At 38.2% G+C, this 22,853-nt stretch overlaps 2 protein-coding genes across 2 annotated transcripts; both read right to left on the bottom strand.

Annotated features, from left to right (window-relative positions):
* Positions 1-519: 519 nt before the first annotated feature.
* Positions 520-13,014, bottom strand: LOC113752694 (methyl-CpG-binding domain-containing protein 9). The gene is made up of 10 exons (XM_027296774.1): positions 12,533-13,014; positions 10,317-10,944; positions 9,023-10,117; positions 8,354-8,941; positions 7,860-8,165; positions 7,310-7,645; positions 6,395-6,493; positions 5,633-6,073; positions 2,299-4,491; positions 520-1,477 (listed from the first exon to the last, which is right to left on the bottom strand). The coding sequence occupies exons 1-10, from the start codon at positions 13,012-13,014 to the stop codon at positions 1,121-1,123; spliced, it is 6,525 nt and encodes a 2,174-aa protein (XP_027152575.1). The 3' UTR covers positions 520-1,120.
* A 5,425-nt stretch (positions 13,015-18,439) lies between these two features.
* LOC113751708 (equilibrative nucleotide transporter 1) lies at positions 18,440-22,151 on the bottom strand. The gene is made up of 2 exons (XM_027295818.1): positions 21,313-22,151; positions 18,440-19,409 (listed from the first exon to the last, which is right to left on the bottom strand). Exons 1-2 carry the CDS (start codon positions 21,857-21,859, stop codon positions 18,679-18,681), a joined length of 1,278 nt encoding a protein of 425 aa, XP_027151619.1. The 5' UTR covers positions 21,860-22,151; the 3' UTR covers positions 18,440-18,678.
* Positions 22,152-22,853: the final 702 nt, after the last annotated feature.

Raw genomic sequence — 22,853 nt, 5'->3', positions numbered from 1 at the left:
ACAAATAAAATAGGATAAAAACGCCTTTCAAGAACGAAGTTGAAGGACCAAAGCCACAAGGCAAGGGAATGGTCCCGAAGGAGTTGAAGCACCAAAACCATATGGCAAAGCATTAAGCGTACTCGCATAGCCACTTTGCCGTTAGTTCCAACACGATGTAATTTTATGTTTATTCATTTGATTGGGCGCATTCCCATGAGGCGCGCTATAAAAAGGAAACCCAATTGTGTTTCCACACTTACAGACCGTGCTGGGTCGATAAAAAGCTGATAATGAAGTTCAGCCTTGTTTCCCATTGACCATTAGAGAGTTGGCTCGCGGGTTGATAGAATGTGGCAGCCGAAAGAGGGCAATCTGAATGGGGCAGCCGAAAGAGGGTCAATCTTTGATGTTATGTATTTAGAAGATAAAAATGAGTTTCAGCTAGGAAATGAATTCCCCCCCTGCAAAACCTATCTACGACGGCTCTTCCAGAACTAATCCTGGGAGAACAATAGAGATAAAGGGATGTGTCTAAAACTTCTTTCTATTAGCGAATGCGAAATAATTAGTTCCAGTCTCTCAATAGGACACGTAAGATGATGAAATCTCTCTCAATATATACACAAACCTACACCTGCTCAGTTTCCTATCTATGTACATGACGACGTTGACTTGTTTCCTATGCCTCGTTTCTTTGACTGTTTTGTTTATATGAAAACATCTCGCTTTGCCTAATTTGTACTTCCACTATGCAAAACTTGATCTACCTTGTAAAAGGGCAGCCAGAACACAATTCTGAGCAAAAATCCGTCCGAGCTTGCTCCAAGTTCTCTGTCGTGGTAGACATCTTTACCCAGCAGACCAGGGAGAGCAAGGCCATGAAGTTTCTTTGCTTCTCAGAATAAATTAGCAACAAACGAATAGCTGCACAAGGATGCCTGATAATTTGCAGGCTATCCACCAGAAACCAGTTACTCTCAGATTGTAGTCAAATCAGTGACCAGATAAAGAGCTCTTAGTACCTTGCCGAACACCAATAGAGAGAGGCTTAAGCACATTGGAGTCCACCATGCCAATGGAATAAACTCTGCTCAGACTACCTTCGCTCTCCTAAAGAGAGGAAGGTACATATCGAAAATTAAACTCCAGAATCTCTCCTTCGCTTGCTTGCTCTGGTCCTTGGTTTTGAATTCTCTCCAGAATCTGAATCAGGCATCTTTTGCATCAGCTGATTGCTAGGCTTCAAGTTATTAGTTGGGCCTGAACTTTGCAGAGCTTCCTTCTCGGATTTGCAATCAAGAGTTGTTTCCATTGGGTCATGAGTCAAAGTAGGTTTCTCATATAATATTGCAGAATCCAAGGAGTATATGCGAAGAGCAAGTGCAGAGAGAGTTGAAATATTAGCTGCAGCTGAAGGGGACGACCAGTACCACCAGTCATTTCTTAGGTATTCCGTTTTGATTGTGTCCTCAAGTACGATTGTAGCTTGAACCATCTGGAAGACAAGAAAGCTAAACCCTCAAAACCACGAGGTCAAGGAAGCCAATAACTTTCTTTAGAACATAGATAATACATTCATGACTTGTAGACATGCGTGGTGTCTGAGCTCAGGAAAATTATTATGTTGATCATTTTATCAAAGGAGACGTTACTCAATTCATTGTCTTATCAAGGATATTAGGATAAATAGGAAACAAGTACGTATATGCAACCCAAGAACAAGGGCAAACAACTTACTTCGTAACCCATTCTCAAAGATGAAAGAACAGCATAAACGAGTACTAACCATAGAAAGGGGCCAACATCATTCAAGATAAAATGTCAACTCCTTTTCAATAGGAATTCCAAATCCAAATACATAGAATTTCAAGGTAAAGCATGTCAGTCACTGTGCTAATACAGGTAAATCACTGTAGGGCTGCAACTTGGCTAGCCAAGTAACCTTGACATGATTAAGCAAACATTAAACCTATTCCCATCTAAATTCCTGTTTCCAAATAGTGATCTCAACTTGAAGGTATATTCAAGCTCATGCCCACATCATTAGTTCAGAAAAACTCTTTTGCCATTTCTTTTTCAAAGATGTCATAATCCAACAAAGAATTCTTTTAAAGTTCCAGTTAAACTGACACATTTTGGTAATAATGTTACAAACAGCTACCACAAATTCATAGTGTACCTTTCATACCAGTTAACATGCATGCATAAGTTTCATCAATGCTTATATTAGGTCTCTCAAAGATGACAAGAAAAATCCAAAGTTATATCAGCTAATAAAAGAATTAGCAGGACTAAAAGCCAAAGTTAGCAACTAACCTCATATAAGCTCTTGGCAGATTTTACAAATGTTCGCCAGGCACATCTTCTGTTTGAGTGTGATCTTGATGCCCTGAGAGAAGCATCAGGGAGAGCAGCATCCATGTCAAGCAAGTTAATTTTCAGACACCTAAGAATTTCAGAAGCTTTGCCTACTTTTGGAATCAATGAGGATTCACGAATCACACATCTCTTATATATGCCAAGCACTGAGTTTCTTTCCTTTGTAGAAGCAGATTGACCCCTTTGACTTAGAAGCATGGGTTTTGCAAACTCAGGTTTTCCTACGCCCTCACGCTTGTCAAGTTTGCTGCCTTGCAGATAACCTGAAATTTCATTTGCACTCACCCCAGTATTAGCTCCATGGTCAGATTGCTGCTGCTGACTTTCTGATACTGAAGGTACATCTCCTAGGCCAATTGCATTATCAGTTGTTGGGGCCAAGGTCAGTGAAGCGTCATCAAGATAAGGAGATTTACCAGGCACAAAGGATACAACACCATTGGAACCAATTAATCCTATTTCCTTTACCAATTCTGTAAGTGAATTTTCAACTTTGAATTTTGACAAAATCTCCTGAAAATTAAATGGGCACTCTGGTTCCAGTGAATGATCAAGGAAACTAGATCCATTACCATATTTCTCGCTCAAAGATGTCAAACTAGTGCTCATACTGCCAGAGCATTTCTCTGCTGACTTTTCATTCCTCAACATATTTTTATGCTTTGAGGATTGTTCACTTATCTGGCTACTTGGACAAAGAGTAGAAAAGGTTTTGCATTTTTCACCAGCATGCTCTGTAAGTTCTTCACTATTAGGAAATGTCCTGTGACATGAGAAGCAATGGTTCCTAGAAGGCCATATCAATTCCAAGCACTCGCACCTGTACATTCTACCTTCGTCAGGAGATCTACTTTTCTGAAGATTATTATGCATATCGTTAGTCCATATCTCCAAGCAAGGACCAAAACATTTTTCCATTGCACTCACAGCTTTCGTGACTAGAAAATCAGAATCTCTAGCTTTTCCTGCACTAGATATGTTATTGGAAATGACCGGTCCTCCATCCAGGATATCATTGTCAGGATGACTGCTGTCCATGGATTTATTACCTTGCCACTGTAAAATAGCTTCTTTCAATTCTCTCTCCCTTGTGTCTCCATCATCCAGCCAATTCATGAGTTCTTCAACATCAGTGCCAGCACTATAAGACATCCATGAATTAAAGTTATGGAAGAAACTCTTTGGTTCAACCACCTGTTCTGCTTTCAAACTCGCATTGACCAATATCTGTGGACAAGCACTGGGCCTGCCAAAACCCCAATAGAGTCTGCCATCAGCATCCCTTCCCAAGAATTCCTTCCTTACAGATGTCCTGAGGAGTTCCGACTCAAGTGTATCTATTGAGTCCTGCAAACGAGTTATCTCGCTCTTAAGGTTGCTCAATTGAGCATCGCACTCTTGTGAAAGACCATCATTGGCATGGGTAGAACACTGGTGAACCGGAGAGGAAGGCATATGCACGAATGCATGTTCACTCGATGTGGCAGACAATTTGTTTTCTGGCATTAGCTGACCTGTAGATAGAATTGAAACACTGGAACTACCACATCCCAACTCCTGGGATTCATCAATATTAGTCCCACCATTGTCTTCACTTTGATCATCTTTTTGTTGAATAGACGTTGCCAACTCATTCTTGCACTTAGATCCTTTAATATAGCTTGATTGAATAAGATCTATTCCAGAAGGCTGACCTCGTAGTTGATTAACTGCAAGAGAAGCCTTTGAAACTTGAGTGTTTACGGTAGGATATTGCTTCTCCAACATGCTTGTTGAACTATAATCACTTTGATCTTTGGCCTGTTGACCATCCTCCATCTTAATTAAGCTACCAAAGGGTGAAACCTTGCTGCTATTAGTCAACTGTGCCTTAAATTTCCCATCGTCAGCAGGCAGAGATGCCATCTCATTCAACTCCGATTCTCCACTTCCACCCTGCACATGGCCCTTTGTCTTTGCCATGTTTGCAACCAAATTTTCTTCCTTGAATTTCAAAAGTTTCCGTTCAGAATTGAGGGAACGCAATTTCTGCTGTAAATCACCAAATCTAGTGCTGCTTCGTTCAATATGGTCACAAATGATGGCTGAATTCAATGCCTCATCACACAAGAACTTCAAAAGCGAAATTCTCTGCAACAAGGAGAAAACAGACTTATTCATATTAAGTTGGAAAATACTCTTTAATCAGCTCATATTAGATCAGAAGCAAACTGTTTGAAAAAAAAAAAAAAGGATCCACAAGTAAACTAGGATGCAAATTGATATCAAAGAAGAGCAGCAAAACTTCCATCCTAAGCTCAGCAGACAAAACTAGCCAGGATAATTTGGGTAGTAACAATGTACGTCAACATCTATTTGCATGCCAAGGGAAGTGTGGTGTCTGAGTTTTTACAGTGTAGATCGACTGGCCATGTTTCTGATGTGTGCGGTGTAACAGTCAAAGATATCTAGCTAACTGTAAATCCTTCTAATTTGTGAGCTAGTTGCCGAAAAAAATAAAAGTGAATTCAACTGGAGTAAAAGAACTACATCCTATAACTAAAGCATCGAAGCCATATATTTGAATTTAGTTGACCAGAATTAGCTTGATTAATAAAATTGATCACCCTGCTGGTCAAGAATCTGAATTCAGCCACCAGCAATTCTTTGTTACGATAATCAGCTTACTGAAAAGTCAGAAAACTAGAAGCTCAAGAAAATTACAGAAGTAGAGGACCAAAAATATAGATGCAATCCAATAACATGATACAATTACAGAAAAAAAATGCTGTATTGCAAAGGATGTATAACTTCAAGAGGCCAAAAAGAAAAGAAAGCGGGTAGGTACACCCGCAGACAGCAGGTCCTCTGGTGATGAACACTGTATCACCATTGCTGTCTCTAGTCACCTTAAGAATGATTTTATTCGTCTAGTATCAATTCAACTACCTTCCATTTTTCCAGAGACAGTGGTTAGTGGACACAATTCCATAAACTACAAAAGGAAATCATCATTTGCAGAAAGGAAAAGCAAATGCAAAGGAGAAAATGAGCCCCAGAATACAAAAGCGCATCATGTATAATCAGACAACATATTCTGTAATATCAACAAAGAAGACCAAGCTCAGGGAAAGCTAACTCCTACTTCATTATGTGATGCAAACTAATTCACGCTGAAACAATCATAAATAACAGAAGATATAATGCATTATCAAAATAAACTTTATTCCCAGGCAGCAAGTTTTTACTGGACAAAATTGTGAATGTACAGACAAGTTGCTGAAGGCCTAACCTCCTCAACACTAAACTCCCAGTAGTCCTTTAGTTCCATGGTATTTGCCAGTTGAGCCAGCATCTCCAAAATCGGGTGTAAATATTTCCTCTGGTGTATTCTTCTTCCATATCGGTTTACAACTTGAGTGCCATAAGGAGCACTGTTAGACATGGATTGACCAGCAATACAAGAAGGGCAATACCAGTTTCCCTCAGGAATTCTTACAAGTGGAGGATTCAAGCAATAAGTATGATACTCAGAATCACAACTATCACACAATAGTACATTGTCATCATCTTTATCCATGCCACAAACTTTACAGATCCCCTCCTCCCAAGGAGCTTTGGGAAGTGAGCTCTCACTCACAGATGCAAGCATCTCATCTCTCTGATTATCAGATTCACTGCTTGTAGGCTGAATGCCAGCAAGCACCATAGTTTTCTGAATAAGGTTGAGAACCTAGAAAAGATGTAAAATAATTAGAAGACAAAGAAGTAAAATGCTTTGCGCAGACCTAAATCAGTCAACAAATTATGCAACTTAAAAGAAGGAAAAATATAATGCAGTTGAAAAATGCAGATTGAGACCGCTTTTAACCTAGAATATTAATAATTATAATTAATGCGGTAATCCCAAAAACGTATTCTTGGGGCTTCTTTCTATCTAAAGTGACACAATAGAAGGCAAAAATAAACAAAGACTGTTCCATTGGTCAAGGTTTCCAAGTCAGAGTAATATAAATAGAAATATAAGGAGATAGAAAAGATAATTACAACAAACCTCTTTCTCATATAGATCTTCAAATTGCTGGGATAATGTTTCAGCTAGATCAATCAAATCGCTTTGTCCTTTATATGCAGTGTGTATATTATGCCAAACCTGGGAATAACAACAAAACAATCATCCATCTTCACATTCCCATTGCATATACTGAAGATAATATTTTATAAAACTCAAAAAGCATAAAAATGCCAGGAAACTAACTTATGCAAAGTAGAAAACCACAATGCATGAAATTACGTGTTTCTATGTTTGCTGGGTGAAGATTTTACACTATTCCTGGCTAACAAGTCTCAAGCAAAGGACACTACCGATGGTCATATCTAAGTTTTACGACCATAAGATTTTCTTATATGTTATCAACAATTTTTCCTTTAACAAAATTCATACTTTAGACCATCACAACCACAAGCGGATTTGTGCTTCTGAAAGTGCAAAGTAATTGCTTAGACCATAATTAGAGCACGAGACTCTTAAACGGGAGAATAGAAATGTCAAAAGAAAAAAAATGCTAAGTCTTGAAATGCTCACCAGAAACATAAAATAATGAATGAAGAATGGCCATGAAAACATTTCCATTTGCTTACAATGTAAACATTACATCAAGTTTGTATTGCTTCCAAAAGGGCAGGAACTGTTTAAGCTCCTTGCTGCTTTTGCATCCAAAAGCAAAAATTTCCAGAATTCCTATTCCCATATTTGTAAGTACATGTGAAGCACAATGACAAAATACAATGGGGGAAAAAAAACTGTAATAAACAAGAAGAAATCTGTGGAAGTTGAAAAACATGCAATTTCCCATTAAAAACTCATCTCGAAATAACCAGCAACAAAAATGTTCTCCATCTATACTAAAAAATTATAGACGAAACCAAGTATAGGTCAGTACAGGAAAACTTGAGCCAAAAAAATTACCTCTCGAACATCGTCAGCAAAAGCTTCATGAGATCCCCCATAGGCCCCAGCAGCCAATCTCAAATCAATAGTCCTAAAATCCAAAGGACGAGAAACCATTGTAGGATAACCAAGAAGTCCCTCGTCGTCATTATCATTAGGATTCAACAATGTTTTCCCCAGCAGATTGCAAAAGACTCTATCTTCGTCTGCTGCTGCAGCTTGCCTTAGCACAATCCGACATTGTTTCATAATAAGATCAGGCATATTGTTAAAGGTCTTCATCTTTTCTTTCTTCTCAGGTTTTTGCTGTGGTTTCTCGCGATTGACATCATCCAGCACTGAGATAACTGCTCTCTGTAAATGATGAATAACAAACATTATAAGACCATCAGATATCGAAGTGAAACCAGACCCCACAGAGAATTGGAAAAAAGAGGAAGAAGAAAGAAAATTTTCACTTTAAATTAAAATTGATTAGACAAAGATAATTTAAACATAAGACAGAGAGACACCTTTTTTAGCGCTAAACAACAATAACAATAAATTAATTAATTTAAAAAAACTACACCTTTGTTGGCCCTGATGCATTTCCTTTATAGACTTCCTTGCTTATAGAATGCTCCAATATCTTCTTTGCCCATTCAGGTGGATTCCGCAGCAAAGCTTCGTTGACACACCTCCTAATTCGAGCTCCAACATTTGTGGGAAGCTTTCTCACAGGCTCAAGCACTTGTGCCCATTCAGGGACTTCATCAGTATCCATCTCCACTGTTTTTGAAGCACCCACTGCATCAGATTTATATGCATCCGTGCACATTGCCTCACCTTTAGCTGTCAGTGAACCAAATATTTGCCTTGTTGCCTCTGCAAGAAGCTGAAAACCACATGCATCAGGAGTTCGTGTTTTGACTAACCAATACAAGTGCAAGTTGTATAACACTTTCTAAAGCTAAAAGAACAGTTGAACAAATTTTGCTATACTGAAAGTTGAGCTGCTCAAAGTAATATTGAAGCAAATGATAGAAATACATAAATACTATAAGCACAGAAAGTCAATCTCACAACTGCATCTGCCTCCAATGCTGCAACCCCTGTTAGAGAGCCACAAAGAGTTCCACCATCACCTCGCAGGCAATGGAAAACTTTGCCACTCTCACGGCAAGCAATCTCTGCTGAATCAAGGTTACCCTCCATCGATAACACTGCCAAAATGAATCTCCGTGCAATTTCAGGCCAAGTAAGACTGTTGATAGGCATCATATCAAGCTTCATTTTCATGAACAAAGCTGTATACTCTGCATCTTTTTTCCTGCCTCGTCTTGATCTAGGTTCTCCAGCATCAAACTTAGGATCCACGTACACAGCAACTTTTGAAAGCAGCTCGCCTACAAGCACTTTCAGTAATGAGCTGTGAATCTTGGACAATACAATGCCAGTACATCTGTAAGAACCAGTATAGGCTCTGACTCGTGAGACTTCACTCTCCCTTCTAGAAGAGCCATCTCCAGAACCACGAATTACATTGCCTGATTTTTCTGACAGATTTGGCACATCAAGCCATGGATTAATCAATTCCGCTTCAAGTTCCTGGAAAGTGAAAGCTTCTTGCAGCTCTAAAACTTCAAAGAAACGCCAAAAGAATTCCCAAGTCTGACAGTCAAAAGAGAATTAGTCAGAGGTAATTACAAGGCTCAATTTATTCTAATCCAGCATTGCAGTAATTCATGTTACCTGTAGAGCATCACCTATCAAATAAGCAGGAAGTTTCGAGCAAAGTGGCTTGCCTTGAGGAAATTGACCTCTTAATGCTGAGTACTTTGGCTGCCTTCCGGGTCTTATTAAGTTTATATAGTAACTATCCGATTCCATCTGACTGTGTGCATCACTCTTCCTTTTAGCCTGGAGGAACCCACTCCTGACCGTTTGTTGTGTTGAATGATGCTTGCGTTTAGTCAAAGGCTTATATTCTAAACAGCCACTAACACCTGGAAGCTGTTCTATGATCTCCTGCACAAATTCCTCATTAAGTCCAAATCTTTCCTGTTCCAACCACTTTGCAATCAATTGACAAGTGGAGTCAAACTCAGTATCCCTCTGAATTAAATATGGCATGACAACAGGGCCAGCAAAATGAGAATACTTTGATAAAGCATCTGGATTGTCCAGATTTTTTACTTGGCCTCTATAATATTCATGATCACATCCAAACCGAATTGTGCCTTTTTGCTTATATGCTTCATGGCAAGCATGCAGAAAAGTTTCAGAGACCATGTCCCATACATAAGATATCGATCTTCCTTCCACATTAAATTCACCAATGCTGTCCCTATCTCCAAGTAAATTGGACACCAAGTCTCCAGATTTTTGAGAAAAAGAATCAGGTGAGGAGAGATTTGCCTTCTGAGCATCAAGCCCTTGACTCCCCATCTTCTTAGAAGAGATATCAGCATCCAGATGAGGTGGGCTACTTTCTGTCAGCATCATGTGAATTGAAACACTCTCGTCATCAATAGTACCAAATGTTCCCAAATCATCTTTCCCAGCAGTGCCTTCCCCATTCCAAGAGCTGAACTTTGGCCTGGTGAGGACTGTTGAACCAACAGGGATTGACTGTGTCGAGCATGGATATCTTTGAACCATAAATACCGGTCCAGAATCACCACCATCTCTAACCTCAAATAAAAAGAGGGACCCAGTGACCTTATCATGCCAGCTAGATCTGTAACCTACAGGCCAGATCTGGTTAGCATTGTGGTAAGTTGGACGTGAATCAATGACGCCTGCTGTTATAAGATAAAAGTCCTCAAACTGCAAAGGCAATCCATCCTGGAATGACAATAAATAGCATTTATCATGTAACTTTTTCCTAGAAGATGATGTAAGATCAAGGGGAACATTTTCTAACACTATGTCACGGGAAAGGGAGTTAAAGGAAGGTGAATGCAGACATTCAATACATCTACATATAGGAACCCAAGGTAGCCTCTTCTCAAAAGGCCACCCTTGGTGCTTCTTGTATAATTACCAGGCAAGTGTTCACGCTCAGCAAGCTGCTGCTCTTCGGAATACTTGAACGAGGTCGAGAGTTGCTAGATTTCGTGTCCCCTGATGATTCCTTCCTTCTTTGATAAAGATGAGATCCATTCTGGAGAGGAACCAACCCATTTTCTGCATTCTCAGATTGTGGAAGATGAGAATTTGAGGGCAAACCCAGATGTTCTGCAACATCAGAGATTGATTCAAACCTACTTCCTTTTGGGGCAATGTAAACGGCAAAAGTTTTCAGCCTTTTATCGCAAAACTCAAATTCCACACGCCAACCTTCACCTAAGACACCTTTTTTTTCAGCAACGTATTCTCTAAGACCCTGAAGATAGATGTCATTTGGACTCTGAGGAAGATAATTTGTTGATGTAGAATGACTGCCCTGAAGTATCCCTTCACATGTGAATCCTGGACTATTCCTATTCGAGTTTGTATCAGAAAGTCCACCATGATTCACTAGATCACCTGTACCTGATTTACCAATATCTGCTGGGATCTGTGGGGCCTTCTGAAGATGATATCTTTTCTCAGGAGGCAACATATTTGAAAATGCTGAAAAAAGATTTATTGGACGGGCAGAATAGGAAGAGTGACCAATAACCTGCACTCTATAGCAATTGACACATATTAGGAAAGGATCAAACATCTCAATTAATGAGATAATCAAGAAACTTTTTCACTTAATACCAAACAATTACATCTGGCAGCAACACAACTTAATGATGATATGCAATATCCTTGTAGCATTAAATAAGCACCTTATATCTTTACTCCGTTGAAGAATCTCCTCACACTTAGGGAAAAAAATATGGGTGAACTATTTTTTATCAGCATTGACTTTCCCATGATGCTATTCCAATAACCGAACAAAGCTAAAAACTATTACTATTAAGAACTAAGAGTTAAGCAACTCTTCTTCCTCTTAACTGATGTCAGAGTACGTAGGGCAAAAGGTCAAGCAACAATTCTTATTTCAAACAAATCAGATCTCACTGACCTAGTAGGCTCCAAATACATAGGAAAAGATCATCAAACCTACATTTTTGCATCGCCAAAAACCTCTAGTTTCTTAACAGGCACTACCACAGCTATTGCGCATGTATTTCATAATCAGATTCATGAAATTCATTTTTCCAATAAAACTAAAGAAGGGTTTCATATCCCTTGTTTGTCTCACTGTGTATGTACCTGATTACCTGGTACTTCACTCACAAAATTATTACAGATGCAGCCCAACAGTCCATCACCTAACGCTCTCAGAGATAATTCATGCAAAAGAGGTCTTTGACAATCAAATAGGGGTAATTGAAAAGGCAAGAAAACATGGATAGAGATTCACTGTTCATGTTTAAGGCCAATAATCTGGCATTCTAACTTTGATTATTCAGCACATATCATTGCATGTCCATGGGTCTAAACAGATCTCTGACTTAACATTGTCTTCTTTTATATTGCCACTGACTTGTATCCATAAGAAATAATAGATTGAAGGCACAAACAACTGTAGTAGATCCTCCTATTGACATTACTGCTGCCATCTGAAGTCACCTGAATCACATGCTAATGTTGCTACTGTTAGTGAGTCCAGTTCATTTGTATAGCTACATTACCAAGGCAGCAACCTAAGGCAGATGAAAACCACACAGTGATACATATTAAAGCACCAAAAATATCATCTCCGAAGTTAATTGTCAAAATCTGTCCAGGCAAACATGTACACAACTTACGGATGACTTTATATTTATGCGCTACATAGCACCAGAGCACCAGCTAGTAGCTTTATCTAAGCAAAAATAGAAAACTTATAAAAGCGAGCATAAAATGGCGCACATTAGAGTAAAATGTACCGGCCTCTACCATGAATGGCAAAGAACATCCATCACAAGGCACATACATAATAAATCTGCATTCTTGAGGTGAGCCAATTGCATTATAAACTCATAATTATCTGGAAATATAGTTGCACTCCAGCAATACAACTGCCCTTCGAAAATTATTGAACGATGTACACCAATCAGATACAACAAACTCACCCACGCCAAAAAACTAGCGAGTAAAGAATAAAATTTCAACACACAAGGAACCGCCAAAAACCTAAACTTTAAGCTCAAAAACTTTTATGCATTATCTGATAATCCCATAATTAATCTCTAAAGATATCAAAAACTGCTAAAGTAACAAACAAAAAATTCATACTTGCCGCCGTGACTCCTGTCCCCGCCACCTCGCCTCGCCAAGGCAGCTGCCGTATCAACACCAGGGCCCACGTGAACCCCCTCTGCCTCCACCTCCGCCTCCCTCGGAGGCGAGGCATTTATATCCAATAGTCCCACCCTTCTACCTCCTCCACCTCCACCACCACCACTACCTCGGCCACGGGTGCTTCCGCTGCCATTTCTAAGCAAACACTTGAAACACTTCCAATTCTTCATCTCCTCAGTATTCCCCACAATCTTACCTTTAAACCCATCTCCACACCCTACACACACCACCGAAGGACCACCACCAGCTGCCGCAGCAGCTCCATTCCTCTTCCCCACCTCAACCAGCCCCACAGCCGGCGCTGGAGGCCGTTCAATTATCACAACGTCGTCGTTGTCATCCAAAATCGTTTCGCGAGGAGAAGACAACGGTGTCTCATTAAGATCAATAACAAACCCACCAAATTTCCCGTCCATTTCTAGCTAAAACCGCGAAAACAAACCACTTTGCACCACCAACAAACAATTCCAGCTACAAAACCACACGGCATCATACGTTGGTGGCAAATGCAGACCAATCGATAGTCAATTTGTCAGGAAGAACTTGGTATAACAATCAAAGAAAGGGTTTTAGGGGTCTTTGGGGATCGGTTGTTAAGCTTCGACGGAAAACTGAAGTGGGGAAAGCTTTGTTCGTGTAACGTCAGTAATGAAATTACAGAGTGAGAGGGGACAAGTGTGTGAGTGTGTGAGAGGGAAAGTAAGTGAGAGAGGGAAAGAGGGGTCAAGATTTGAGAGGGGTTTTTGTTTCTGGAGATTGAGACCAAATTGAGAAAGTTGAATGTCTTGAACAAATTCTCTGTTTTTTTTTAAAAAAAAATTTGGTACACTTGTGCAGTGTTTTACGTTTTCGTGGTTGTGGGGTGGGGTCCTCGAGGGGGGGGGCCAGGGTTTGGTGGCTGTGATGGGGTTAGGAGTGTGTGAAATGACGGAAATGTCCTTGTTTTGGTTACGGATTCTTATTTTGCTTTAATCGGGAAAATGTCTACTCCCGAGGAAGGCAGGGAAAATTACACTCTGTGATTTCTTAATTTTCCCTGCCGGAATTGAATTTTTTTATTTTTTATTTTCACAAATTAACCAATAAAACTAATTACTAAATGATTCAACATTTTTATGGACATGAGTTTCCTAGAATTCTGCCATCAATTTTGCGATATACCAATTGAACTCCGCATGGATTGAGACTTGTGAAAATCTGTTTTTGTTTGTGGGATTTACAATAAAAAATTTTAAAAACACATACATCTCAGATACAATTAAATACTCCTAATAAATAAATAAAATTATATCTTTTTTTTCTTTTACCTACCATCACCCTCCACACACCACAATTAGTACTTCATTGCTGTCTATCACCATTGTTTCTCACTATTATCACTGTCACTTCCCTTCTCTCTTCTTTCTCTCATTCTTTATTCCATTTCTTTTTTTTCTTATCTCCATCCCCCTCCTCCTCGTTCCTCGTATATTCCTTCCTATCAGAACCCTCGTCCTTCTCTTTTCCCTTTTTTCGGTTAGGATTTTAGTGAAGGCAAAGAAAGAAAGGGAGGGAGGGAGAAAAATAGAGGATGAGGAAGAGAGGAGGTGGCAGAGTTGGGTGGCGGTAATGAGTTGCGATGTTTTATTAATTTTTCAAAACAATACAAATTTGTTTAAATTCTAAAAATACTCCTAAATACATCCTCAAAAATATCCCTTAAAATACTTAACCATCAAAAATAAAAAGTTTTTCATATACATCACTAAAAAAAAAATTAGAAAAAACCCCCAAAAAATACCTAAGGAATTCCATACTTTTCTTCTGTATTGCTTTGACACATATTAAAATTTGAATTTAATTTCTGAAAATGCAAATCTCAAATTTCATAATAAAACTTTAATTACTAAATATAAGAATAAAAAACTTGACAAAAATATACTTTTTGCTTCCTTTGAGGTTGACCATAAGCAAAACTTGATATTATTGTTGTTTTTACATTAAGAAAAAACCAGTGTAAGACATAGATCCTCACGACAATATATATATATATATATAGACAAATAGTTGTTCGATGTTTTGTTAATCTTTTATTATTTTTAAACATCTTACAATTGAAAAGCAATAAGTGTTTAATTTAATTTGAACGTGTCATTTGCAGACAATAAGTTAGTTTGCAATAGAATTTATAGAGTTTAACACAAATTTTCTGGAATTACCTCAAGATAGAAATCCTGATTGAAGTTTCTCTCCAATTATCTTACTCGTAGCCAATCACCATCATATCTGGAAAAAAAAAACTACTATAAATTCTATTGCAATCAAGACAGAAAATAGACAAAATTTGTTATAATTGGCTATAGATTAGGATTTGATTTAATCCAAGACAGTTGATATCAATATAGCAATAAAAAAGCGCACAAAAAAAGTTCTTTTAAATCATGGATGATACCATTACAAGAACAAAGATTTTCAAATTAATGAATAGGCAATAATATCGATATAGCTAGTTAGAGAGCAAAATTTGGTAATAAAGAAATTTTTTTTTGCAGCAAACTATGAACAATAAGACCTAGTCGAAGAACAACAGGTGTATATATATATATATAATTACTAAAAGACAACTACCTAAACCTATACAACGGTTACATTTATTTAAAAAAAAGCATTGTAAATATCATATTTTAAAAATTGGGAAACTTTTTTAAGTATATTTTTACACGAATATGACAAATTAACAAGGGATGCATATGTAATCAACCAAATATGATTACATAATATCTAAACTTCCGTTACATTTGTTGAAAAGATTGTCACGTAAATCAGATCAAGAAAGCAGAAATATTATCTTCAATATACGTACATGACAATTTACTAATCTGTACTGCATGAATTAACTTTAATACTAGTATATTTTTTGAGCAATAAATTGAAATTGAATTATATTTTGTAATTAATTGCACATAAAAAAAAATTACCCATTGTGAAATTAAACGAAAGGCTCCTCTTAGCTTAGGGCATCAATCATATAGCAACTTAAGTTGGATGCAGAAGGAGCAGGGGCACTGAGGTAAAATCATAACACTAGATATTGGTACCATGAAAATTGGATGAGAGAGAGACAGAGAGGCGGAGGTGGGGGAGAAAAGAGGTCAAATAGCCGTCTGAGAATTTTGGTATGGACCCCTGACTAGTGACTTCCTCGTGGTATAGAGACATCACTTCAGCGGCATGCTTGCCTGGTGTCCGTCCGTCGGGGTCCATTAAAGCGTCGCAGCTGTAGAAACTTCGGTTACGATTTTGAGAAGGAAAGTGTTAAACCGTTGGGGTCCACAACTTGCGTTTTAAGTGCGTTAAGGCTCATCAAATCGAAGTACAAAATATGATTCTTTTTTGGTTTTCCTTTAAAATTCAAATAAAGTACTAATTGTTCAGCCCCATGGCAAGAGACGACGAGCACTTTATATAATAATTGTTCTGATTTATCAATTTGTTTCCAACATCTTTTCACCGCCACTTTCACTTTTTTCCTGTTTTTTGGTTAATCCATTATTTCTGTCGTAGATTAAACATCCAGCCAGCCAAAAGGTACGAAGATGAGTAGGATCTTAATGAGGCTTTACTTACCGTCAAACCTCACTAGACTTTATATTTAGGTCCTCATCTATTATGATTGATTTCCCAAAATTGATTAGGTATCCCATCTTCAATGAACAAGTTATGAATTAATGACGTGACTCGAGTTGCTTAGATAGTCTACTAACTAAGCACGATTATATAGTAATTTCCAAATCGCAAGTCTTTCTAACTCATTATTTTAAAATTTTTGGAAATTCGAACAGAATAGGTAATAAGAAGAAGAAAACCATAATGGGCAAAAGAGTTCACATGATTTTGCTGCTGTTCTTAAGTTTAAATAGATAGAACAATTCAATTGTTACTAGCTTTGTAGAGAATCCAAATGAATTGTTTGTTTGATTTGCAACGAACAGATTCATCATGTCCTACAAATCAATTAATGTTTGGTTGCATTGAGCTTGGCGTATACCCAAATAATTAATGAGAGTCTTCATGAAAAATCTTTATTCTAAGTTAGTAACCTAACTAAGCAAAATATAATACTCCCTCTGTCCCATTTTGATAGTCATGTTTTCCTTTTTCGTCTGTCCTAAATTGTAGTCCAATTTCCAATTGAAGAATGTAGTTGTATTTTAATTTTTCTAAAATACCCTTATTCAATGTAAGTTGTTGTTACTATAAACCTACCTTATTTAACGAGAGTTTATTCTTTTTTTACCATCAATTCAAGTTCCCATAAAGTTGTACTCTAATTAATGTGAGGGTATTTTGGAAAAATAACTACCTAAATTGATTGTTCCAACAAAGTTAACTACTTTTTCTTAAACTGTGTGAAAAAAGAATCAGGACTATCAAAGTGGGACGGAGGGAGTATAAGATTTACTTGACACTCTATTTTGCTTATTATAATTTCAAACTTGTCAAATCCTCATCATGCTGAGCAGTTATTTGAACCATATGAGGAGGCAGTGAGTACAAATGTCTAAAAAAAATACACGAGTGCAAATCTAATCAAGCTTGCTTTTTAAGCGTGCCAAGTGAATAAAATACATGAATTATTTGTTTTCCATGAATTTTAGCGCAAATTTTGTCATTTTAATTTTTCAAATTCTTTTCCCCTAATTGCAGTATAATCTCTAGGCATTGCTATTTTTTGCTGTCATGCACGTTTACCCAACCCTCAGGTAAAATTATTGGGAGTAGAAGTATCGCCGATCGACGATAAATCAGGAGGTACGACCATTAGAGGGTGGCTCCAATTGGATTGGGTTGGGTTGGGAGTTGGGACACAACATAGAGATGTAGTAACTGGTCATCTATAGCACGCGCGTGCGCGCAGACAAAGAATAAGCACGTGATATAAAAGGAAATTAGAATTCACCAACTCCTGCAAAGCATAAGCTGTGTTTTAATCCAAAATATGTAACCATAATACAAGATCAGTTGAAAACCAGTGTGCCGGTTGGCTAAATTGGTCCAAGAAAAGAAAAAAGGCAACTAAAATCTGAAAACAGGACCAACAAGAACTCAATATTATATCCGGGGGGGATTCGGGCTGACAAATTAATTCAAGGAACCATAAACTGATGATTCACATTCAACAGGCTATGTCAGTTCAGCCTATTCAACAGTTGACAACGTTGGTTACAGAAAGCAAGAACCAACTTGGCAAGAGTTAAGAGCAAAGGATACAAAACAGCTATGCGATTCTAAACATGTTTCATCGCATCTAGGAGGAGGGAGCAATTGTCTATTTAGTACCAAAAAGAATATCAGAAGTATGAAATTATGAGATCCGTATAAATTTGAAGATGCAGAATGCAAGGGAGGTCAATAAGTGAAAACAAACCTCAAAATATCATCTGCCAGAAAACTTGCAGGTGATAGGTCGAGCCTGCCAAAGATCAGAGACCGAGGGTGAAATTTTAGTTTAAAATCGGGCAAATGAGACGTCAGAGTTCAAACCAATTGACTCGAATCCAACTCACCCAACAAAGTGACAGAAGTGATAAGTACGATGAGGGGTTCATTTTTTGGTTGTTGTTGGTTTTGGGGATTTTGTGGGGGGGGAGGTAAAAGTTCTCAGCATGAAGACGCCAAGTTCTTACACTTTAACGTCTACAGCTTAAGAGTTTAAAGTCAATATGAATGGATAAGCCTGAATACGAATACAAAAGACAGCCTCCATAACCAAGAGCATTTTTGAAAATTGAATAGGCAAACTACAATCAATTTAAAATTCAGCACAATCGAGAGAAAAAGTAATCAATGGGACGAAACGAAGAAACTAAAAGCATAGAGAGTGGTTTTATTATCAATGGTTATATAACCAGAATTATATATTTGAGAAATTGTATGCAAGCATCAGAAACACAAATTCCTACTTCAGGTTCAAGGAATCCTGATACTGCTATGAACAGAGTTTACAGGCCAATATGAACACCAGTAGATTAAGACATGGCAAACTGCAGGCTGAAGCATTCCATATTGATTTCAGCAACATAAGACTAGCGGCTGATAAATCATATGACCCAAAACCAAGCCACAACAGATCCAATTGCAAGACCAGCCACCAAGAACAACACAAGAACAATCCCTGCAGTTTCTGCATGTTGCAATACTACTGTTCTGGGAGTCAAAATCATTAGTACGCTGGTCAAGTAGCCATTTGTGAGACCCAAAAGACAGGTTAGTAGTGTAACAGGAATCTCCGTTCTAAAGAATTTGGGACCATGCAAACATCCATAGAAAAGAGGCAAGAAGAGCAACCTAGCAAAGGAGGCACCTATTGCAACCTTCGCATTCTCAATGACATACAATGAAGTTAGACACTTGCCAACCAGATCAAACACGTTGTAGCCTGTAATCAAGATTATGGGGTACCAGTCTTTGAGAAGAACAGAATGCACATCCTCTGTGATGTATCCAGGAAATATGCACAACGTCACAACATAGATGATGCAAATTCCAAACCCATACCATTTGATGGTCCCAACAATGTCCCATAAAGTTGATCTCCACAGATCTCTAGTTAGGTCACCTTTCTCTTCCTTCTCCTTATTCACAGCTTGAGTTTTCAATTCATTGTAGTACTTTATAACTGGAAGTTTATGGGCCACATTATAGAGGATAATGCAAACAACCATCACAGCGATGCTAACAATGAAATACAGATTTGCACTGCTTCTGAGCCCATGTGAATCTTGTGGATATACAGCTTTGGTTAAGATTCTGAGCAACGATACAAGGACACCTGTTTGCACAGTTTAAGAATTAAATGGTTGAGTTATAACTTTATCAAAAAAATTAGGCTAATAATACCAAATTTTTCTCATCGGAATTATGGATGGTTTGCATTTGGCTGTAGTAAAGCCATTGAAGCAAACAATGCTAATTCAATGCATGCTAGAGCGCTGAAAAGATGCTTAAGAATTAACCTCTAACAGATTCGTTAGAAAGGTAGACAGATCTAGTGTACGATCTTAAGTAAAATGATTAAGATAGATTAAGTTCTCCGCTGACATGTGGCTTGGAAACTATGCAAGCCAGGTCAACAGTAAGACTCTGATAGTGCAAGAAATTAGTGCAAGTGATTCACAATGTTCCAAGCTTTACCACCAGGGGCAAATTGGGAACCAATTCTGCATTTGCCCCTGACATGCCAGCACTTTTTGCACGGGAGAACTTGCTCAAAAAGGTTTCATTTGCTCATGGACAAGCATACTGGAATCATTTACTTACCAGCTCCATCAGGAAGACGTGATTCCTGAAAACCATATGGATTGTTAGTTGTTTCATTGCCTTTTTCGGACTAACGAACTCAATGGTAGTTGTTTCACGCATTGTTGTATTGCCAAATATGACTTTTAAAAGTGACCTGCTACTAATCTGTAAGTCCAAGCACAGCCCAAATCTGGAATGTCACATCCAGGATCTCTCATCAAGTTAACTCTTTCCTTTTCTAAGAACATATACTCTTCAAGGGCCTTAACATCTACAACAGGACTGGTTGATAACTTTTCTCTTCAAGCAAATCATCGCTCTTCCTTTTTTTGGTCATTTTCTAAATTTCAGTCTATCTATCTTATTATCTATCCCATAAACTAAATGAATGGGTTGGTCTCCTCCCCTCAGTCCTGAACTGACACCCTCCATCTACCTATTTATCTTATTATCCATGGCCTTACCTATACAAATGAGTTAGTCCCCTCCCCTCTGTCATGACCTGACACCAGCCTATGTTTATAGAGTGCCTCCATACATGAAAACCGTACACCAGTGCATTCCACACAGACACCAACAACAAAAATTATCCATAATCGGGTGACATGGTAAGCAACTTCCTTAACCATACACCAAAAAAGGAAACAAGGAGAAGGAGGAGCATTCAGAGATATCACTTCCCATCCCATGTCAACAATTTGGAGATTATTGAAAATATCTCACTAGTGAAAGTCTCAAAGAATCAGAGTATCAGACAGGTTTTAATGTCAGCAAGCAAATAGTCTTATTACTCCAGTTAACATTTGCTTTCACGTTAAACAGCTTCAAGACAGCATAACCTTATGTCTCAAAAGCACCACACAGAATTTACCGTCAACAGTAAGAAACAAAATAGCACTATAAACAAAAATCAACAAATGCAGCTGTAAGCAACTATAGCCAAAACCAGAGTCAAAAGTCCAGACATGTTGATTACAGCACTCTATCACTAGTAAATAAGTCTACTTTTGAAGAGATCGTAATAGTATTCAACCAGCAAACTCTTTAGCAAGAACAGCATAAACCACAAAGTACTAAGTTAAACTCAACAAGTCAACTGCGTGATGTTCTATCATAGATCTATGCTAGCAAAAGAACTAAACTTCGATAGAAGACACAAGTTTATTTGCTACCAGTATAAAAAAAGTAGAACTTGACCAGATAGCAGATCACAATTCTCAAAATGCAAAAACACCATATCATTTGCATCAGATTATGTACTAATTCAATCAATTCTAAAGAAAGGATGCAACTTTACAATCTTAACATCAATGCCATAGCTCAAAGTGCAATAATCTCACTTACCAACAAAGTCAAAAAGCAGAACCCAACTCACAAATTCACCAAAAATCATTATTGACAAAAAAAAAAAAGGAAGAAAGTTCAATACTTACCAGAAGCAGCAGTTCCAGCAACGACAGCTTGCATGTATCTTTCAGGCAATTCACCAGCAGATCCAATAATACTCCCCTGAACCAATGCATCAGCAATCCCACAAAGCCCCACCAAACACACAGTCACATAGTACCCGCCATACACGCCAACTTTCCCCTTCACATACCAGACATCCATTAATGGCACTGCCAGTAAAGCCAGCGCAAACAGGACTAGCCCAGCATTGATCCTGACAAAAGAGCTTGATTTGTGCTCGAATGCTATGATCAAAAGCAGGGAAATAAAGCCCACTATCATGTAAACTATAGCGTAAACTCGGTCGACTGACGCGTCGGGGTAGAGGTAGATGAAGTAATCAACGGCTGTGATGAAAGCGTTCCATGGGAGAAGGTAGCCTGCCCCTAGTGTGAAGTATACAATGTAAGCTAGATGGAAGGAGTCTTCTGGGATTTTGGGATTGTTGGAGGGCGGTTTGGGGATTAAAAGAGTGGTTGCTGATTCTGTGTCGCCACCGGCGGCAGCGGTGGTCGTGCCGGAAACAACCATCGGAATTGGAGGTTGTGAGGGCTGTTAAAAAATGAAAGAAAAAACAAAATCCCTTTCCCCGGGGCTCCGGTGGGCTGTTTGGCTACTTAGAGTTTGGATCTTTTAAAGAGAAATTCGGTAGGTGGAGCCGGTGATCAACATTACCCTTTCCCGAATGGCGAGATAATTGGAGTCGTGGGGAGATTTCAGTGGAAACGATGGCGTCTCCTGAATCCTGATTTGTACGAGCTGGGAAGATCATTCAATGGTACGGAATCTGTTGACCTCAGTCATGGTCGTTGAGTTTTGAGTAGCGCATTCAGCTTGCTTTGGCTTAACACTACGTAAATGCAAACTTTTAATCTTTTTCCTTTTCCTAATTCGTCTAATTAGCAAATTGTTTTAGGCTAGATATGAATGTTTTGTTTTGGAATAATGAAGAATTCTGGAAAAATATAGGTTATTATGAAAATCTCAATTCGCGGATTATTGAGTTGTAATTCTCACCTATTACTCGCATTATTGTGAATTCTTTGTAATCTTAGTACAAAAAAAAATTAATAAAGTTTGCAATTCTTTTGCCATATATGTGATTTAGTTTTTCACCTATTCATACCAACGTTTAAGCCACCTACATTAAATTTTTATTTGAGAATGTAGACGAGTCTAATCAAGTTTGTATGATTAAATTTGTATGATTTTGTTGTGCTCTCTGAAATTTTGTAAAAGGTTGAAAGTGAAATGTGCATAAAGAGCGAATGACTCCAGAATCAAATTATCGACTTTTCTTCTTCGGCCCAGAACTTTGCCCAGCATTTTGGATCGGCTGTGCATCTAAACACTTTTTCAATGTGGGATCGCCAAACATTACATTGAGCTCTGTTTTAAAGCGAGAAAACTGGGCCCCCTGGAATTTCACTCTCATGTCCACGAGACTAACAGAGGCCTGCTAGCCGGAATTACTCAAGGTTTTGTAAGAAATGATTTGCAAATTGCAGGTGAAGAATCTGTTCAT

Source organism: Coffea eugenioides, chromosome 11 (genome assembly GCF_003713205.1).
Source record: "Coffea eugenioides isolate CCC68of chromosome 11, Ceug_1.0, whole genome shotgun sequence".
NCBI classification, from domain to species: domain Eukaryota; kingdom Viridiplantae; phylum Streptophyta; class Magnoliopsida; order Gentianales; family Rubiaceae; genus Coffea; species Coffea eugenioides.
Note: the sequence above shows the minus strand (reverse complement) of the source record. Positions and strands in the feature narration are given on the sequence as shown.

Coding starts and splice junctions, on each gene's coding strand:
- LOC113752694 (XM_027296774.1), bottom strand. CDS start 13,014: ATGGACGGGAAATTTGGTGGGTTTGTTATTGATCTTAATGAGACACCG. Junction 8,942..9,022: donor TGATAGGTGATGCTCTACAG/GTAACATGAATT, acceptor TTTGACTGTCAG/ACTTGGGAATTCTTTTGGCG. Junction 8,166..8,353: donor CATTGGAGGCAGATGCAGTT/GTGAGATTGACT, acceptor TGTGGTTTTCAG/CTTCTTGCAGAGGCAACAAG.
- LOC113751708 (XM_027295818.1), bottom strand. CDS start 21,859: ATGGTTGTTTCCGGCACGACCACCGCTGCCGCCGGTGGCGACACAGAA. Junction 19,410..21,312: donor TGCTGGAACTGCTGCTTCTG/GTAAGTATTGAA, acceptor CTGTGCAAACAG/GTGTCCTTGTATCGTTGCTC.